At 35.0% G+C, this 21,813-nt stretch overlaps 1 protein-coding gene across 3 annotated transcripts in view; it reads right to left on the bottom strand.

Moving 5' to 3' along the window:
* Positions 1-21,813, bottom strand: part of LOC120631873 (hypoxia-inducible factor 1-alpha-like) — a 127,635-nt gene that overhangs the window by 35,997 nt on the left and 69,825 nt on the right. For all 3 annotated transcript variants that reach the window (XM_039901536.1, XM_039901534.1, XM_039901535.1), the window contains exon 7: positions 1,847-1,991. In XM_039901536.1, the coding sequence (XP_039757470.1) occupies positions 1,847-1,991 (145 nt within the window). The remainder of the gene's footprint in view (positions 1-1,846; positions 1,992-21,813) is intronic.

Genomic DNA, 21,813 nt, shown 5'->3' with positions numbered 1-21,813 from the left:
AAAATTTCGCCAAAATCGCTTTAGCTAATATTTCATACGAAACTAACTAACGGATTATACAACCCACAGTAACGGTTTCCAGGTGCTTTATCGTCCAAAATGAAAGCTATCTCGGTGTCGAATTTCGCCGATATCGGTGCATTGGTTGAGCCGAATATATTGCATTTAAAAATATACGTGTATATATATATAAAGATATAAGGAATAAAGATTTTCTGTAATTGGTATTATTTTTATAACTCAATAGGATACGTCAGACACGTAACCTGTGCCGCAATTTTAAGAAGAATAAAGTAAACTATACACGTTACAATGAAAAGCGTGCAACGAAATGTCACTTTTATAGGGCTAAATAATACAAACTTCCTTCCTTCGCAAAAAACCATTGGGCCCAGTCAGAGGTTGTCGCAGAAAATGAAAATAATAAAAGTAGGCAGAAAGGTCTTAGTGGCGGTCTCGAATCACTTCAATGACCACCCGTAGGGCAAATTGTTACATAAGGATCCGCAGTGTGAGATCAAAAGGATTACTCTACCTCGCTTTATTGCCCCAGGGGTCTGAGACTTTTACAAGATCACGAGTTGGAACGGGATATAATTTTAAACCGACATGGACATGTCAGTAGCCTGTAGGAATACCAGGGCCCAGGCCGAGGCACGGATTAAAACATTTTTTTTTCTTTAAACTTCTAGCTTCTGAATTTCATGACGGAAAATTCCTTGCATAATATATACATATATATATATATATATATATATATATATTGCATATATATATATATATTATGTAAGGAATTTATAATACGACCTTGTGTTTCACAGCGAACAATTTAATCACGAAATGACGCTTTCATAAAAAATATTGTTTATTGTGTAATTTTGATTCCTAACAAGGTTACAACACAAGTTAGTTAGTAACATGCTTTTGTATCGTCCACTTACACTATTACTTTGGCAGTTATCAAATACTTCGTATGAGCATTGTTTAACATAGTTACTCTGCTATAGCATTAACTATCTATATTCGGTAGTGTCGGTAACACGCATTCGAAATTATAGCTCTCATTTTGCGTCGAGTTTTATACATAATCATTTGTAAATTTGTCAAGAGGCGGGTATTGATTAATGTACTCTGATTTTTAGAATTATACGACTATTTGCGACATGATGCGATTATTATTTTCTGCAGGGCTTGCGTCGACATTGTTGTTTACGGCATCTTAGATCCTCATAAAAGGTAACATACAGTTTACAGCCAGTATCATTATTACCAACATATAAGGTGTTAAGTTGGCATTGTTAGTAGGTACTCAGGAAGTAGGTATTATATTTAAAAACTCCATAGGGAAAATGCGACAATCGTGTTTCGTGATAATTACTTTTGTTAATTAAAGAATGTGAGACATTGGGTCTACAAATTTTATGACTCAATCTCTTTTTCAAGTCATAATTTTCATTTCGCTACCCAAATAAGCAGTTATATAATAAAGTTGATTAAAGAGCTCCTAACGAAGTTTAAGTGAATGCCGAAACCTTATTAAGATAAAAGACTTTAATCAAGAAAAACACCATGTAAAGACACAAAGATACGAATCGTATTAAAAATATGTGGAGAATTTACAATATACGAGAAATGCAAACGGTAGACCACAATAATATTATTTAACCATAATATGTATATCAGAGTATTAAAAGTAAAAACATTACTTACCGTTCTCCTGAATCTTTAAATCGTTACATGATAACGATAAATTTTAAATCATTAGGTGAGGCTGAAAATAATGATGATGTAATGAACCTGAAATACACACGAGATTATAAATATTTTGCTCTACATCTAATCCTACCTGATGATGTAGTTGACGCATATCACGCTGATCGGCTTTTGCTGTTTGTCTGTGATGACAGTAGCCTGAGTTTGAACCCAGACGTAGCCGCCGGTCTTGGCGAGGAAGCGGTACTGCCCAGTCTCGCATTGTCCTTTTGAGAACACTGCAGAAGAAAAAACCTTTATCAATAAAGCTTAACAGAAGGCTACAAAAAAGGTAAAAATAATCACCTCACAATGCAAATACATAATAAATTTTACATTGCTTTTTGTAATGGTAGAAAACTATACTCTTTACATTGCACTTATTGAGAGTTTTTGCTCTTAACCCTTAAAGAGTTCCGTCTCTAGTCAAGCCTAAAAAAAATATATTTGAACATTGCAAAACATATGTACGTACATTCCTGAAGATTCCTAAACCATACTTTTGTCATAGACGATCAGTAAAACTTTTTCAATAATGGAATACTTCCGAGCAAATAAAGACTTACAGATAAGATCAGTCAAAAGGAAATGATCAAACTGAAATGCAAGCAAAAATGATCGAACACTGTAAAACTGTATTCAATCATTTCTTAGTTAATAAGAAGATTCCTATAAAATGTTGTTATCATGATTTGAGCTTAAGCAATCACTATTATTTAGGTAAAAATTTAACTTCTTGTTTTCCAATTTATTTTATTCATCAATGTCACCGCGATTTGTCACATTAAACTTGATTTTTCTTCATTGTTGATATTGTCGTGATACCCATAATAAAATTATTTTCACGTTACGTTTGCGACAGTGAGGAAAAAACTACAGGTTTGACTACGGACGCAAAAAAGCTCACTAATAAGAGCTTCTAGTGTGAGTTCAACATGACATACATTTTCATCAACATCATTAAGTACTTATTTATTACGAAACGTCGTTCTGACTAATAAATAATTATTATATTTGAACATAAGCGTAACTTACGGTGTGCTTTATCAAATAGAATAAGACTTACACTTCGTCCGCGTTTGTTAATGTTTCATCATAACCGAAACCGGCTTTCAAAATTCCAAGTTTCTAACGATGGGGGTTTAGGCTGTACGTTGATAATCAGTCAGTCAGGTTAAATATATAGGAGAAGATGAGCAGAAAATGTAATAATATCTAGTATACGTTTCATATTTTTGGATTCACTTGAATTTACATTCTACGAAAAAGTAGCGTTAATGACCCGTACAATTAACGTAATGGAACAAGTATTTTTCTAAAGTGCGTTTATTCAGAGTCGGTTTCTGTTCCAGGATTAAAAAATAAATTTCTCAAAGTATTCACTTAAAAGACCAAACAAAGTCTTAATTACTTGGGAGCTGTTGATTAAGTTTTGGAATGGGAAAGTTCTTGTCTTTTCGGTGACTTAAAGCAGTTTCATCTCAACCCAAGATATAACCGCTATTCTACCTAACCGTTGGTAGAATAGAGGTAAATATAATTACTTAAGTTATCAATTTTTTGTGAAAAGAGGAAAACTTTGATATTAATAAAATAATTTTTGGGTAGGTGGTATTAACAAAATCGTCCAACATCTTAATAGTCGTCAGCGCTGATTCGTAATAGTGGAAGAGCAATTGCAGAACGATTTTTATTAAAGTGAATAATTACATAAAGAACAACTTCCGTTTGTTAATTTGTTACGCTTCAAATTAATATAATTAATCTAAGCCAATGTCTTCAGATAGCAGATTGAATAAAGTAGTGCTATCCTTTTCGTATTTTTTCTTGCAAATTAGGATATTAAAGAATTAATTCTGTCATCTGAAGATTTTGGATTAGATTCATCATGAACATTAATAGAAAAATCCCAGTATTCTTTACTCTTAAACTGTTCTCATCACAAAACGAATTCAACGAATTTGTTATCAGATATCACAGTAGCACTAGGATCAAACTCGCGTGACTACGATTATACTAGAACTTCTGAGAACAATATAAAAGCAATCAAATTAGGTTAAGTGGTCATCGGTTTACTTCATTCAAAGTGCAATGGCATCTTTATCGGAGGCTTTCTAGAGTTATATTAAGCTACCAGAAATAGCAATAACCTATGGCATAAAATCAAACGATCCTGATTTCGAGAAAGAATAAATACATAGTAGAAGTCCCGCTGATTCAGAAAGTAAAGAAAATAGGCTTAGTAAATGTTAGTAGTTTCACTGTTAGGTTTCAAACATTCAGATTTATACAGCACATGTATAACAAATGGGAAAATGGGTTTGTTTGTCCTTCACACAGCATTGTCGTTTACCTATAAGTAGCTAAACATTGCGGCATTATACATTATAACATTAAATTGAATCGTTTTTTTTTCATGTAAAGGCTCGTTGTTAACCAAATACCTACATAATGAAATTTAAAAAGAAAGAATAAGGTTGACGCTCTATTGGCAAAAACATTTTCTCTGTCATTACAGTTCTCCTCAAGTCAATATTTATTGCATAGTATTCAGATTTCTCACATTCCTTTACATCTAGACATCTAGTTTATACTAAGTGGTCCATTATCTCGATTAAAAAAGATAAGAGGGAAAAACAACTGAATAATTTATCCACTAGTTTGTTTTTGTGTAATGTTACTAACCGCTTAGTTGGCATGGAACCAAATTTAAGGGCAACATTGGCGCTTCAATGTGCTTCAGTCAGGTATGATTCCCTTTAAATTTTCGTTCGCATTTGGAAAGTGAGTCAACAGAAAATAACACATTATGAACAGTTTGTGTCAGTGACCTCCTTTACAAATTGGAACACGTGAGCATTTTGCCATGTTAACATTGTATACACACAATTTCTACGTAGATATATTAACCATAAGACTGGTGTTTATTAAACCTTCTATGGTTCCCACTTCTGTGAACGATTAGTGTGAGACAGAATTTAAAGTACATAAGTAATATGAAAGTACGTAAGCGTACTTTAGCGAAGATTTTTGAAAAGGTTAACCAGCTGTTTCAAAACAACACATTTCTTATTGTTTTGTGTATTTTTTATTATTATTTAAAGATACTTTAGATCTGGTAGCATATTTAAAAGGGCATGAAGGCCATGAAAAACGGTAAAAACGTACACATGTGATCCAGAAGAGCTACCATTGATTTTCTGGCTTTAAAGTAATATGTTTATCGGCCCCTCGAGCAATCCTCAAATCTTAGCCTTTGTTCCCTACACAGGGAGATTTATTCTATTTTATTTATTTAATTGGAAAGTTCAAAAAGTTTAATTAAAAAGGTGCAAAACGTAAACTCATACGACTTTTTCCGTTACACCCTGCTTCGTCGACAATCATTTTTCGGGTTAAACTATATTCTATATTTAAAATTATATTTATACTAAGCTTAACTAAATGATCATTAATTCTTATGGAAAACACGAAATTCCACCATCGCATTTCATTAACGCACCGAACTATGAGTATATGCAATTGTTCTGTTATTCTCTTTTAGACTTGTTGCATAGCGATATACAAAAATTCATTGGATTACGAGGATGATCTCATTCGCAGATGGATTTTATATTGAGAATTTAAAAACTAATCTTATGTTTTCTTAAATGTCATTATCAAGGGTAACCTATATTTATTCTTAAAAGATATTTATGCTGCAACAGTAAATGACCCGTATCTTTTCCCGATGGCTTACCACATTTAATTAATCAAATTGATTAATTAAATGTGGCTGACATCTAGTTCCGTCTTTGCGAAAGAATTTTGTAAAGGATTCCTTACTCCAATGGAAGCTTTTGAAACAGGTAAAGTTTTGGGTACCGGTTTGGGAACATTTTTAAAAATAAATATATAGCAGCCGTTTCTTTCGTAAAAAAAAAAAGATCGTTTTAACCAGGTAATGTATTGCGTGCTTCCGGGAACGAATACTCTTAGCTGTAAAATGAGCAGTTTTACTGTTTGAGAGTTGACGGAATCGATTATTATTTATTTATTGAAGTAAAACTTCTTTAGGCGCTTTAGCTTCTGACGGAAGTAACGCTTATGTCAGACGGCTGTGTAGTTTCCGCTATTTAAAAATAATAATTTGGATTGGTCGTAATTTTTTTTCATAATCTCTGAATATACTTGTCTTTTTATTACTTTTGTAATAAAATAATATTCAATAACAAGGTTATATTGACATGTGCTAATCTAAACTTCAATTTTTTACTCTCAATTATTATATTTAACAAATTAAAGTATTTATAAAGTGAATATTAAATGAAATTAAACATTCATCCCAGGAAAATTTTACTCTTACATCAATAAATAATAATAAAAGTTTTACTTCAATCGCGCGTAAACGTTACACGCACACACATTTTTTTATTTAAGAAATTCTCTACTGAACCATATATAGAACCATACACACATAAGACACAAATATTAAAACCTAAGATAACATTTACTTAAAGGCACCTATTAAAATATACAGCATAATTATAATAAGCAGCTCATCACATCTTAAAATTATATTAAATTACACCATTTTTAAGTATCATGCGAAATATTTGTGGATATTTCCGCTTTAAGCAACAAAATATTGCAAAAGATCAAACGATTCTTAATTTTTGAAGCAAACTTTCTAGGCAGCTTTTTGATGATTTTCTTGAATGGGAATTGAGAGTGAAATATTAAATAAAGTCCAACGTGCTGTTGGACGTCGCACACTACACACTACACTCCACTTAGCACTTTCCTGATGCAACGGCCATCAAAACCTATGACAAGCAAGACTTGCCATTTCAACTTGGTGATGATTTTTATACCAGCCCGAACTTAACCCCTTCTCATTCATCTCATTATACTTATTCTCATCTCGTGTCAGTGTGCCGGTAATGGGATGATATGATGATGATGATGATTGTAATGGTTTGATTTGGGTAATGTAAGTGGCACTGGTTCTTCTGTGGATCTTTGTTTCTTTGGACCGACGACATAAAGAGACATGCGGGGGGAGATAAGAAAGGATAATAAAGATGATGATAATGGTTTGGGTTATGTAAGTGACACTGGTTCTTCTGTGGATCTTTGTTTCTTTGAACCGACGAAATGAAGATATGAGGGGGGAAATAAGGAAGGATAATGAAGATGATGATATTGGTTTGGGTTATGTAAGTGGCATTGGTTCTCCTGTGGATCTTTGTTTCTTTGGACCGACTACATAAAGAGACATGCGAGGGGGGATAAGGAAGGATGATGAAGATGATGATAATGGTTTGGGTAATGTAAGTTGGATTGGTTCTCCTGTGGATCTGTTTTTTTGAACCGACTACATAAACAGACATGCGGTGGGGGGGATAAGGAAGAATAATGAAAATGATGATGATGGTTTGGGTTATGTCAGTGGGATTGGTTCTCTTGTAGTTCTTTGTTTCTTTGGACCGACGTTATAAAGAGACACACGAAGGGACATAAGGAAGGCTGAGGATCGAGTGCGGCGGCGCTTTCTGGGAAAGACCTTTGTAATTTATCAATATCGCTGATAAAGTTTATATAAATCAACGTACGAGTTGAACTACTCGATAAAAATCGAGTGTTTTATCAGTATGTGTTTTATGTACATTACAGCAATACAGACATTACTGTCACTTCAAAGAGAATGAAGAGTGCCGTTCGGTTGCTGTTGTTAAAAAAATGCTTTAAATACATTGTTCCATTGTCTTATCACCAAAATGGTTTTTATTTATCACTTAAGTACACGTAACGGAAAACTCATGATATGATAATAGTAACGTATTCAAGCATATCAACAGATCAATTTAGGTATATCTATTGTTAGGGGCAAATTAATTTGTTGCACAAACACGTTCCTTTTATTTTCCTAAGCTAACGGTCGATGTCAGGAAGAAATCGCTTTGGCGATAAGACCGCCTTCGCACACCTCTGTGTAGCCTTAGTTTCTTCTGTATGTATTTCATTACTTTGTGTGAAATGAGTGTGTGAGAAACACTGTTAAAACAAACAATTTGCTAGGAAATATCAATTTGTTGATTGATTTTACAAAATTCTGGGTTGTATTATATTCGATTTTGTGTTTTGAGGTTAGATGCATTATTAAGTTTACACTGTGGGTGTCGCTGCCAAGATCAAATATTGCCTAACGGTGTACCTATCGCCATAAATAATTCAATTGTTGTCCATAATATTATTTTTAGTATGAATATGATATTAACGCAACCAATTTCTGAGTGGAAGGACACGATGAGTTACGATGGAAGGACAATGTTATATGTTTGACAGGCGTCATGATATAATACATGAAGGGCTTTGTTGAGGACGTGTTTGTAACATACTAACTAACAAGTGGGAAATACCTTTTTCAATATAATACACAATAGCAACATACAAAACTCATAAGCGGGACATAAGCACCGATTTATTTTTCTATTGTCACAAAATGTAATGTTTTTCATTTTCCTTAGAAGACATAAAATAAAAATAACAGTATTATACAATGAACGCAAAGTTAATAAATAAAAACGTGTCTAAAAACAAGGTACCTAAATAACTTCTTGCCTGTAGTAAGAAGCAGTTCTATTATAATCCGATGCATTATTTCATTTCATATTATGCACACTGTTTTCTTCGAGCTTTTCTTTGTATTCATTCAGAAGGAGCAACAGTAAAATATAATTGCCGCCGACAACTAAAAAAGCAGAACGGTTAATTTACACAAAAAGGCAAAATTGAGAATCGGTTGAAAATGACCGATAAAAGACACCGTGAGGTATCTCGGTATGATCTAGAGTCTCACACAAGACCGAAGTGTATCAATTCCAATTTTCGGATGGACACTTGCCGATAACTTAGGGCGAGCGCGAGAGATCGCCATGAAAAGAGCCCCAGGGTTCGACGACATCAGGGGGCAAGAAGTGTATCGAAAATGCTCACTAACTCAATTCATGAACATTGGTTGTAAATCGAATTTAATTGTGTTTTTTTTTTGTAAACGATTTATTAATTAAATCATAATTATTAGCGCATTTGTAAAAATCGTGATCAATGTAATAAAGTATCTAGCAAATATTGATTTATAGTCAATTAATATAAAAATTTAATTAAATACACACTTTATAACATTACTGTAAACAGTAACTGAAAAATATTAGTTACTCCCTAGTCGCGCCTAAAGAAGTTTTACTTCAAAAAATGTTGATCTCTTGTATTGTTCAGACTTTGCGTCAGTTTTTATGAAAATAGTTTGGAATTTTTAACTTTACCGATTAGTAGAAGAAGCATTACAATATGAAAATGCTTAGGTTAACATATTTTGTTGGGCCTCGAATATCTTCATACGCTGTATTTTACATGACATATAGCCTATCTTGATGGTAACTTTTCTAATACAGCTGCAACGTTGTATCGGGAACATCGAGACGAGAATATCGACATGAGATGTCAGAACAACATGTTGGGTTTGGCATGTTAGAAATGAACGTGTCAAACTGAGAAATGACGATATGCTGACCGCAACGCCAATCATGGCGCCATATTATTTTAATCGCTATAACATGCAATACAATTTCATGAATTATGTATAATTTTTTATTCAACACAAGCCCGGCACGCGATGCAATGCAGAAAGTTTTCGTTTTCATTATTTAGAAACCTTCCCAAATGGTAAGTACCTATTACCAAGTGGTAAAATAATTACATGTAACAGAATATATTAATTTGTTGCAAAAGTCACATATAGCAAATACGAGGGTCGCGGTGCGGATGCGGCTTCAATCTCCTTCGATCATTCAGCCTAGCAAATAAATATTGAAATATGTACTATAATAGATCAGCTGTGTCAATATTGTATAAAATATTTAATTCTTTTGACACTAGTGAATTAAACTAGACTTTATGCTTATGATAAAAAAATTAAAGTAGCTGCCGATACCAGACTCATTTAACTCATCATAAAACACAAATATTATTGTCATAAGTGACCCTTGACTAATTATGTATTATTATTATATTGCTTATATTCTGATAACAATGTGGATGATATTGTCGATATTGCTTTATAACAGATCTTCAAAATAAATTATAATTTATAAAGACAATCAGTATTTATAATACTCAATTTTGTAAAATTGCCCAGGAGTCGTAAAATTAATAGCTTTAAACAGCACCATACTGCTATAAACAATTTTATCGTTTACTCTATTAAGGTGTGTCGTCGCATTTCCTACGTCATCATAAATTTTATATGAAACGAATGAAGAACGTCGATGATTTTATCGAAATTGCTCTCGAAATCACTGATTTTGAAAACACATAAAAATTTAAAGAATTTTACTAATCTGTGTAAAAACGCCCAGGAGTCGTAAAATAAATAGCTCTAAACAATACTATGCTGCTATAAACGATTTTATCGTTAGCTTTCCCCACCTCCCTGTATTTTTAAGGTGTGCCGTCACGTGGCCGTCACAGTAACTGCGTCACCAAATTAGTGGGGGCGAGTAACCTGTGTTCCTGCAATTACAAAGAACCGCTACCGGGCATTTTACCTTATGGGACGCTTACTGGGCCTTACACATACCCTAATAAGTGGGCGTACAACTTGAACCCACTCTGGGGCCATTACCAACAAACATATACAGGCGTGCCTTTACCAAAAATCATTAGTGCTAAAAATTGGAGACTTCGTCCAGTGAATAAAATAATCGCATGCACTAACTGTGGCTACGCCAAACGCTCTGTCAACACTACTTGACTGTCTAGAAACGGACTCCCAAATTAAAAAAAAATGGGTCTGTTTACAGTGCAAGGTTGTACATATATCATAAGTATATAATAAGTCACGGACCGTTATAGGATATTTGTATAGTGCTAGCTCGCCAACCCACATTGGATTAGCGTTGTGGGTCACTTCGATTATGGTATATGGCTAAGCAATATATGCTCACAACAAAAAAGCTGAGAAAACTCCTCAACCATTAACACCCCTTAATTTCTTGTAAATGGTTCTGAGCAGTTGATATTTGGCAATAATGAGACAGGTAATTGCTAAACTACCCAATAAAAAGCGTGAAAAGTGATATATTTTTTTACAAAAAAGAACCGACTTTGTCAAACAACTAAGAAGCAACAAATAAATTTTACTTGGCACTGACTTAAAAATGTAGTTGCTAACAAAGTAGTTTTTTTTTTGTTAACATTTTCTTTGTAGTTTGAGATTTGTGTTAAACAGAGTCAGCACTATTACGCCTTATTGCCTTATTTAATTATATTATCGGCGTTATTAGGTACATACCTAATATAATTATTTTATTATTTTAATTCTTTGCGTTTAAAATCAAGGAATATAGGTTAGCAAACAACGCTCGTTTTTAAATTAACAAAACTCGTTACGAATCATCTTTTTTGACAACCACTTGGCGCAGCGGTGAGCGCTGTGGATTTATGTTTGAGGTCCCGTGTTCGATTCCCGGCAGTAAATTTATAATTTGATCTGGTCTGGTGGGAGGCTTCGGTCGTGGCTAGTTACCACCCTACCGATAAAGACGTGCCGCTAAGAAAGAAAGATGAATAAAAGAAAAATAAAACTTTATGCCGAAGTTATATGTAATAAAATAATATGAGATTTTGCTTTAGACGCTTTTCGAATAGGTAATTTCTCAGGCCGAGACAGGCAAAACGATAAACGTTCGTCAGTTCCAATTGCTTGGGACTTTTACCAGTTGCAAAGTACATAGATTTCATCCAACAAAAGAGATGAAACAAGCAATATTGCCCTTATCTATACGAATTCGTTACGCTCCGGTAAAGGAAAATAAAATATTCAAAGAGAGGGCAAGAGCGTGAATAAAACGTAATGGACGAATTTAGTCAATAAATTTGAGCCAATTAAAGCGTGTTTCTCGAGGTCTAAAAGTAGGAAATAAAAGACATTTTGGTTCGGTGTTTCAACTTTCGTTGCCTTTTTATTTTCTTTGATTTCTGCGAAACTAGCGGTACGCAATTAGATACCCGTCTACGCAGCTGACTACTTAATCTAATTAATTGCACAAATTATACTTCACTTGAGCCTTTAACTGGCTAAAATCTTTAACTCATGGTTAACGTACGACACGTTAACCATAAGTTAAAGATTTTGATTGTTTTGAGCAAGAAATCTGATAAATTAATTCCTCAAATAGACAAACTCAGCCGTTTGTTGATCAGTATTTCAATAATAAGTATCTTTCGTAAAAAATAATAATTTATCTCAAAAACATGAGAAAAGCCAACGCCGATACATAGTGAAGTAGGTACTTCATAAGGTTGGAACGCTTCATAATATGACGAATGTTTAGTATCTTCGACTACAAATTGCGAAGTCCTGGGTTGTCGATTAGAGAATCGAAAGTCAAGAAAACTGTTCGTATCTATTAGCTGTTAACCGCAGACATGATCTTGTTAACCATTTCCCCTTCATGGTATATGCACATTCGTATATTCTAGCCACTTCAATTATATATTGGTACTTCAATTATAATCAGTTATTGGTATAAAGGTTGTGCCTTGGTTACTTTACGCGTTTTTCTATACAGGTTCTCAAAGTTATTTTTAAAATATATACACAGTGTACACTCGATTTCAAAGCGGGGTCTTGCAATGCGCTTGACGTGGTCTTTCAACTCGTTGGGGTTCGTGCTCGGAGACCGAGGTACAACTATTTATTTCTTTGGAAATTGTAAATATGACATTATTTTTGAACATATCATCGTTAGCACGAATTTATCTCAATGAAGATACGATCCTCAAAGTTGAGAATACCGCGATAAGCTCGGAAAAAATCATTACATTTGCCAAGATCTCATGCACACGACGGAGTGCAAATGTTAAAAATATAAACATTGATTGAGTACAACAGGTTTGTGGGGCGCGGAAAAAGACTGCAGCGAAATGGAGATTGCCAGCAGTAAACGGCTATTAAAAAAAATTTTTACATGTCTGGAGGCTGAAAATTTTGGATTGTATGATCAGATTCGCCTTTCATATTTGGTCTAGTGGCAGGCTTTTGCCTCGCTGGTTACCTTACAGACCAAGATGAGCTGCCAGGCGCCAGCAGCAGTAGTGCTCCGGTACTACGTCGCTTGAAAAGGAACGGAAGACACATATCGGTTTAATGTAACTGCCATACCCTCCAATATCATTTTTTTTCCAGTCCCTCGTGGACAGTACTTCTTTTCTAGGTATAAGGATTCGTTTGCCTTTTGACAACGTGTCAGGGGTACGGAATTTCATAGTCTAAACAAAATTTCATTTAAATGTTCTGAAAAGCTATGGCAGTAGTAACATATTAAATCAATGATGATAGGCATCAAAGCGTATACAAACTCACATTCGCCTTTACAATATTAGTTAGGTTAAGGATTTAACAGTAGTTACTTTCACTAAGTTTTTTTTTGACTAGAGAAAATCCAGAAATTATTTATTGCCCCTGCGCCATCCCTGGTCGCCAAAAAAGTAAACATGAACATGTCATAAAGTCATAATCATAAGTCATATGTAAGTTTGTAAAAACAGGGTAAACAAAAAAAAAAAGAAAAAAAAAGAGAAACTATGTATATCTGGGACCAGGGAACCATAAATCCTGGGGAAACAATTGGCAGTGGTCGTTAAGCTCACCGCTTGTTATCTCGGCTGGGACAACGAAATTGTCAACATGGAAACTGTAATACGTACTACTTTTTCTTTTACAACATGCGATGCGACAACCGTATCTCTTGTCAATCCAATATTAGGTAAGAGAAAAAAAAACACATTTTCCAAGTAGGCTTAGGTACTCTATAAGCGCTTTTTAAAAGTAAGTGTGTATGAAAGGCGGAATAATTATTTATTTAATCAAAATATTTACTTAAATTCAATCTTGCCTGGTGGGTTGTGATGATGCGATCTAAGATCGTAGCGGTTATATTAAACCCATACTCCTAATCGGTTTCTATGCGGCATCGTCGTACCGAAACGCTTAATCGCTGAGCGTATATGTTAAGCCTAATGTGCCTGTTACAACACTGCAATGCTTTTTGGCGGCAGAAATGAGTATGGCGCACTTTCGCGGACGAGCTCTGTCACAAAAAGCTCTTTTACTACAAAGCTACTACTTCACAATTTTAAAGAGGGACATTTCGTTTTTAACACGTGCTATGAAAAAAAAAAAATTATACCTACCGATATCGGATCGGATGATTTGAAGCGGTCTTACACAAGCCGCCGTTTTATTTTAACGAAAATATATCATAGTCTATAGATCTACAATCTTATGAGTTTATGTCAAGCTCTAATATATTCTATGATTTATTAAAGTTTCTTAATAGGTATTACTTGTTCGTATTTGCTTTAAATCAACTGTTTTATTTGTATTTGCTTTTAAATTTCTTTCTATGGATTGCTTTAATATTGTGGTCATAATTAGAATGTCACTTGTGTCGGCAGAATAAATAAATATTACTACAATACACACATCGCCATCTAGTCAATAAGTAAGCGAGCTTGTGGGTACTAAGATGACTAATGAATATTTTTGACGTGACAACGTCTTATAATTCGATTTAGCCGGCTGCACGCACGAAAAAACATAACAACATGCGGCGTTACCTCGCTCTGAGGCGTTCCATTTAAGACTTGAAGTGCAAGCGAGAGCGCGGAATCGGCCTCCGCGCTCGGCAGCGTTCGACATCTGTCTCTCTCTCTTACTTGAGTGAGCGATGCGTCCGCGTGGACAGCTGCTATACAATAATACATTTACATGTTTTCGTCAAGTATGAAGTGCAGTGAAACGTGAATGTGGTGTCAATTGTTTATAGCAACGATGATGATAGAAACTATGTACATTGTAAAAAAAAATTACATTTATAATTGTATTCATGCGTACAAATAAATGTAACTTGATCCATTCAATTGTGATTTCAATGTATCTACTTTCTATATACATACAAAATATCTATCAAACAAATAAAATTTAAATTTTCTTTTGAAAAATGCAACCATTCCATCAGTATCCTCTTATGACGTTGTCACGTTTAACTATCGTCAGTAAACCGAATTTACAGACAATCGATTTTTTTTATGAATAATATACATTAATACTACGCAGTAAGGGAAGCTAAAGCTCTAAGTTCTAACCACTAGGCTATTATCGCTGCATAGACTAGATGAAGTTACTGAAAAAAAACCTTTTTGGATAACAATACAACAATAAAACTTCATAATTTTAAATCAACTCAGAATTATTGCTCGGGTCGCGGTAAATCGCCCATTTCACAAGTCCACCGCCGCTTGAATTTCAATTCGCCTTAATGCTATTCTTGAGTGTCGCGATTTTCGCGCTGGTATGAGAGACGCTCTTAAGAAACCTCGAGCTAAAAATATTCTCTATACAACCTCAATAATGTGACAGAAGTCTTGGTTATTCAGAGCTACTTTTTTTAGCCGTACAACTACAAATTTAACGTACCAAAGTGATGGTTAAATAACATATATTATACATATATACCAACTCTATTTTTCCCAACCTGTCTTATAGAGGTTATTGAATAAATATACTACGACAATACACACTGCGCTATCTAGCCCCAAAGTAAGCGTAGATTGTGTTATGGGTGCTGAGATGACTGACAAATATTTTTTTTTATGAATAATATACATAAATACTTATGAAATACATATAAACATCCAGACAGTGAAAAACATTCCTGCTCATCACACAAACATTTTCCAGTTGTGGGAATCGAACCCACGGCCTTTGACTCAGAAGCACGGTCGCTGCCCACTGCGCCAATCGGCCGTCTAAATAATTAGGCTATTATTAATAAACGAGGCATAACATCGTCCATCATAATCTTTTATAGTAATTACTTATAGACGAACGAAGTAGATGGTTGTAAGCGAAAATATTCACCTATTAACCGAGCAAAAATTCATGGAAAATTCATTCCTGGCATCCATCATCCTGAGGCAAAGGTCTTTTTCAGTCAACTTCATTAGCAACCACGCGCTTCAGACGGGAACACAGCAGCGTTGTTTGGCGGCAAAATTAAACATGGCGATAGTATTTCCCGGACGAGCACTGTCACAAAAAGCTCTTCTACCACCGGCAAACTATTTTTGTGAAACCGGCAAACTATTCGACCAACAGAGGAGTTCTCTAAAGCCCAGTTTTAGTAGTCGATGTTATCCTAATTCATCGGATGACATATTGGATTGTTCTATTCTTATCGACAGTGAATAGTAGAAAAGGATCGACTACTGAATTCAATCTGCCACCAAAAGATTTAAGATTAGATTAATATAGATTTCCAACTACTCGATGTAATATTGCTATATCATGGAGGTGGCGTCGTTCATAACAACAGACTACTTACGGAACAAAAACATAGTACTTAAATGTGAATAATTATTTTAATTCAATATGTTACCAACCTAATAGTTAACGAGGATAACTACTGGTATTTATATATTTTGCTGACATTGTTTGTCATACATATTTAAGCATGATTTGTTTGTCGAAATCCCTTATTCACTATTATATCTTGAATCATATTTGATGTCATAATATTATAACTTGCCTAACGAGATATTATGGAGTAACTAGCAGCGTAGCATCGAGTATCCCGAGTGTAGGGGTTTAGGGACTCCGAAAACAGAACTACAGAAATATGCGTGAAAATTTAGCTTAGCGTGAAATACTTATTACACTTTACAATTTTTTTGGCTCTTGCGAGTGAAAGAGACGCCATAATTTATCGAAGCGAGATGGCAATATTAGAATAGATTTTTTTTTTCGATGCCGTATTTTCTTAACTCAAATCACACAAGGGGTAGTTAATAAATGAATATACACACATTACAACCCCAAGCTATCGTATGCTGCAATTACATACTTTGGATAATAATTCTTTTGTGTAAATAATGCTTTATTGAGCCTGATGACGTATCAAAATTAGAGTAGGATAGCAAATCTTTTTCCTACGCAGTAGGTAATGATTTCAATGATGAGGAAAACGAAGGCACCTTTTTATTAGCACTTTACAAAAACTACCCGCAGTAAAAGCCAAGATTGTTCCACCAATTTAATTTCTGAAACAGTTAATGTGCTTACTATTACATTAACGGGTCTTAACAAAAACAAGGCACCAACAAAACCTGTTTGCTAATTGAAGTAGGGCCAAGCAGATTCGGAAACCTTGCTGTGTTTCGGATTGTTCTATATTGCTGAAAGAGTAATTTGGAACCTTTATCCTTTACAACCCTCAGCAAAAAAACTATTCGCTGGCATATAAATTGGAAATCGTTTAGGTTCAAATGAAATTTGTACTTTCCTATATTAAGAGTAGTACCAATTCCATTACCAAATAATAAGTTTGAAGTGACCTTCTTTTGGAATCATCATCAACCCATCACGAGCCACAGCAAGGTACGGTTCTCCTGTCAGAGTAAGAAAGGTTTAGGATGTAGTCCACCATGCTGGCCACAATGCTGCGGATTGACTACACACGCACTTGAGAACAATATGGAGAACTCTCAGGCATGCAGGTTTCTTCACGATGTTTTCCTTTTACCGTTAGAGCAAGTGATATTTAATTGATTTTATTAAAAACGCACGTAATTCCGAAAAGTCAAGAGGTTCGTGCCGGGGATCGAACTCGGTCCTCCCGAAAGGGGAGCCGATGCCTTACACACTAGGCTATCACCACGCGGGCTTGAAAACCTTATAACTTCAAAATCATCGAGTTTTGGCATATTTTTACGAACGACCGGTCGATACTCGATACTCCTTGTAAGTGATTTACCCATTAATTTGTCTGAGCTAGTTATCACTGCACCTCACAATAACGCCATAAAAATGTATGAACGAGGTCTTGGGTAAGATCGGTCGAGTTGAGTTTTGTAGCGTCTAATTTTTCCATCAAATAAAACTCTCATTACAGACCCGAGTTAGAAAGTCTCGGAAAGAGCACATCTAGCTATCGGTCATAGTTATTGTCGTTATAGCCTGTTAATCCGTTAAACCCGAGGATTTAAACCCTTTAACCCTGTCTCCTACGAATAAAGAGGCTTGGGTTCAGAAGTGGGATATTATTAGGCTGACAACGATGACACAAGAGTTTTAACTTCACAGATTCTACTTTCAAAGCGCACATAATTCAATATAACTTCGACGCAGACGAGCTGGCATCCCGGTAAGGACGAAATTAATTTGAATAAACCTATTGGGGCAGGAATGTGGATAATGCGAGGTCCATACGGGTAGGCACGTTTCGTTTTATCTATAACCCATTTCAAATAGCACAATGGGGGAAAAAATGGTTGACCAGTGAAATGACATGTAGTTTTTTTTAGTTTCGAATTCCTCTAATTTGTATCACATTTTAATAAGTGACAATATTAAGGCCGCATTCTAAGATAATGTATAAAAAAAATACCAAATAAAATAGTTAACACGCTTGATTTTCGTAAGGGTAGGTAATATTTAGTATTTAGTACCTGGATGGTATTTTTTTTGATAAATCAAAGCAAAAACAAAAGGGAAAAATTATCGTCTGGATATTGGACAGAAGCAGGCGTTACTCTGCGGAATTAATTTGCTATACTCCGCGAAAAGCAGGAGAATCTGTATGGTGAAATTTATAATTTCTTCAATACTTATACTCCACACAAAACAGATATTCGGCAATTTACCAAACGCATCAAAAGTGCCATCTATGTGCCTATTTGAATAAAGAAATATTTGACTTTGACTTTGACTACCCTCAATATTCCTGTACCCTCAGTATCGATTTATCGCTTATGGAACCCCCTCCATACGTTTTAATTTCATTAAAATAGTTGTAACTTTCCAGATTTAAGGATTGCTCGTTAAAAAGTAATAAATACCTTGTTGATGGATAGATATTTTCTGAGCATCGCTACAATTATTAGAACTAGTAAGTAAATACAAAGATTAAGAGATAACACCTACAGCGTATCTATGCATCTATAAAGTGCATACCACATTTATTCAATACTTTAAACTACTCGCTACAATAGATCATATTAACTAAGTCCTGTATGTAGCCTTAGTACAAGATTTGCTCGCTCGCAATCGAGTCATTTTCGAGTATCGAAATACTAGAACATCGGACTAAAATGGATCTTATTGGCATTGATTTAGATTTAGACTTTTCACGTAACGGTTGGAAGAAAAAAAAGAAGTACATTATGCGACTCTAAAACGAATAACAATAGGTTCATTTTACTTTGACGATACAGGGTTTGATATGCGAAAACGACTCCTCTATTGCAAGCCAGGAAATCTTGTACTAAGGCTAGGTACTGGGATATGATATCGAACGGAATTCTAGGAACGAGTCAGTAAAGGGATCACGAGATCTTACGAACGGCGCGGAAACGTTCATTTCCGCACTGGCTATTAGGGCTTCCTTCTGGGAATATATTATTTATACGTCATTTACTTTTGAAACTCGTTCAGACATATACCTACAACGAATAAAAAACCGAACCCGAAACAAAGTAAAAAACAACACAGGTATATTAACCAGCGGGGCTAGAGCACAGGTAGGAGACAAACATTATATCCCCCGAATATATACCCTGAGAGGGGATATAATCAACGTGTCCACCTGCTGATGCACAGGAACATGGAATAGGAGAAGTTTACCCCCCATTTATTATTACACATATATTATTTGGATATTATTTGCACTTGTGCGCCAGTGCTCTGAGAGTTGTTAAAGCAGCGGGAGAAGATTAATTTATATCCTTTCCCCAGGGATTTCATTATATAAAATGGATAAATGCGAAAGTGTGTTTCGTCCTTCTTTCACGCCCTAACTTAGCGAGCAATCAACTTGATTTTGACCTAGACTTAAGCGAAAGAACAGAAAGTAACATAGCCTTTTGTTTGTCCCAGGCAAACAAACGGCTCCCACGAAATTCGTAACAAGCGGTAAAAAACACAGACGAAGAACGCGGGCAACAGCCAGTTAACATTATAAATGATGAGATGAGATTTTGTTCGTCTGTTTGTATTTTCATCATGTCCTAACTTAGAAACCAATCAACTTGAATGTTGGCCCACAGAGTTAGTTAGAAGGACGGAGAGTACCATAGTCTCCATTTTAAGGCCGCCTTTGTGCATGTTTTGTATTATCGTTTATTTTGTTAACCTGGCTTTCAATTTGTATGTGCAATAAAGACTTCTTCTTCTTCTACATCCCAGAAAAAAATGGTTTCCACGGGATTTGTAAAAAACCGGCAATAAACTCTTAAGTAAGAGTTATAAAGGAATCATTTTATGCACGTATTCACTGCCCGCAGCTGACAGAATAGTAAGGCTATTTATACAGCGCGCATAAGGTTTTTAGAATATTTTTAGAGGTGCTTTTGTTTTGTAACCTTTCTCAACAACACTACAATAAATTACCTACATCCCAACAACAAAACGTCTGAAGCGTTTGAAAGAAATAAAGCCCGCGACCGCGCTAAGGCCGGCACATTCGTCGAATGTTTGTAAATGAATATATAATGTGTCTATTTATAAATACAGTAATTTCTCGTTCAAGTTCAAGGTGATGCGGCGGGCAGGATACGCTCGGTATGAGAATTTATGAAACTCTCAAATTGGATCATCGGATAGAAGCAGCCGTTGTTTGCAGTAGTCGAATTGTCAACATCAATATTATCAGCCTATCAACACCCTACTGCTGGAAACTGGCCTCCTCTCTGTAGGCTTTAGAGAATAGGTCTACCACGCGGCTCTACTTAGTGTGCGAGTGGTGGGCTTTTCCCATCTTCTTTTGCTTTCTTTTGTTGTTCTTTTGTTTTGCTTTGTGACAATAACTGAGGCCGACTGGGCTTAGCGTTCCCTCGAGTTAAGGGTCGAGCTTAAGGGTCCCTTCGACGCACAAGAATGAACACCGCCAATTTCCGAACTTTACCTGGTTTAAACAGTAAACTGTAATACCCAACCGTTTTGAGCCCGACCCGGGAATAGAATCCAGGACCTCGTTATCAACAGTTGAACACGAAGACCAAGACCAAACACGCGGTATTGAAATGTAGATCTTTCAAAATACTTTATTTTTGCACGTTTGCATTAACAGAGTATCTTAGGAGACTTTCTCAGAAAAAAAAAAACTTGATTTCGGTCTATCGCTCGACTTACAAAGTCATATGCTCTTGTATTTGATTTGATGAAAAGGGATATTTCTGGCTGCCGAGGATGTTTTATATTTTTTATTCCACCACAAATTACGACGATGATTATGAGAATTGAATAACGAAATAAGGTTTTAGGTATGGGTCAGAGTTAGGATATTAACCAATCGTGCGGCTCTCGTCATGAAACAAAGGCGCGGTTTGGGGCGCAAGGCCGCGTGTGCAAACGTCACACTTTCTTTTAGCACATATTATTGTTGTTTATTGTTATTGGGTACACAAAACAGGTAATAACTAAAAGTAGATCTAAATATAAGTAACAACAAGTTTTATTCTAAGCTACAACCCAAAGTATGTGTACACAACTTGGAATTAAATTATCAGAAAGTAAAGATAAAATTCAAGTTGAAACAAAAAAGAAACACTTAAATAATAATATATATATTATATCCCTAAAGATTATGTAAAGGCAATAAAAAAATAATAAAATTATAAGGCAACTTGAAAAATAGACTTCTTTTGTTCCGCTAAGGAGTAAGAATTTAAAATAATCATATTTTCTTAGTACGCCGCCTTAGTACTTACTGCTAATGATTTTGTTTTAAATTTTACTACAAGTTAACCCTTAACTGCAATCTCAGTTAGTGGCATGTGAAGATGCATTATAAGATGGCAACAGGCTAGTTTGTAATTTATTTATTATATTTCGCTATAAAATTAGTATTAACTAGAACGGCCAGAATACTATAATACTTTAAAAAAAAATAACATTAAAAAAAAAGGTTTCTACAACGCGTCGCACCGGAGCGAATTGCTACACAGCACGGTCTAGTAGGG

The sequence above is a fragment of the Pararge aegeria genome, chromosome 19 (genome assembly GCF_905163445.1).
Source record: "Pararge aegeria chromosome 19, ilParAegt1.1, whole genome shotgun sequence".
Classification (NCBI taxonomy): Eukaryota; Metazoa; Arthropoda; class Insecta; order Lepidoptera; family Nymphalidae; genus Pararge; species Pararge aegeria.
The sequence above is the reverse complement of the archived record's forward strand: the minus strand, read 5'-3'. Positions and strand labels throughout refer to the sequence as shown.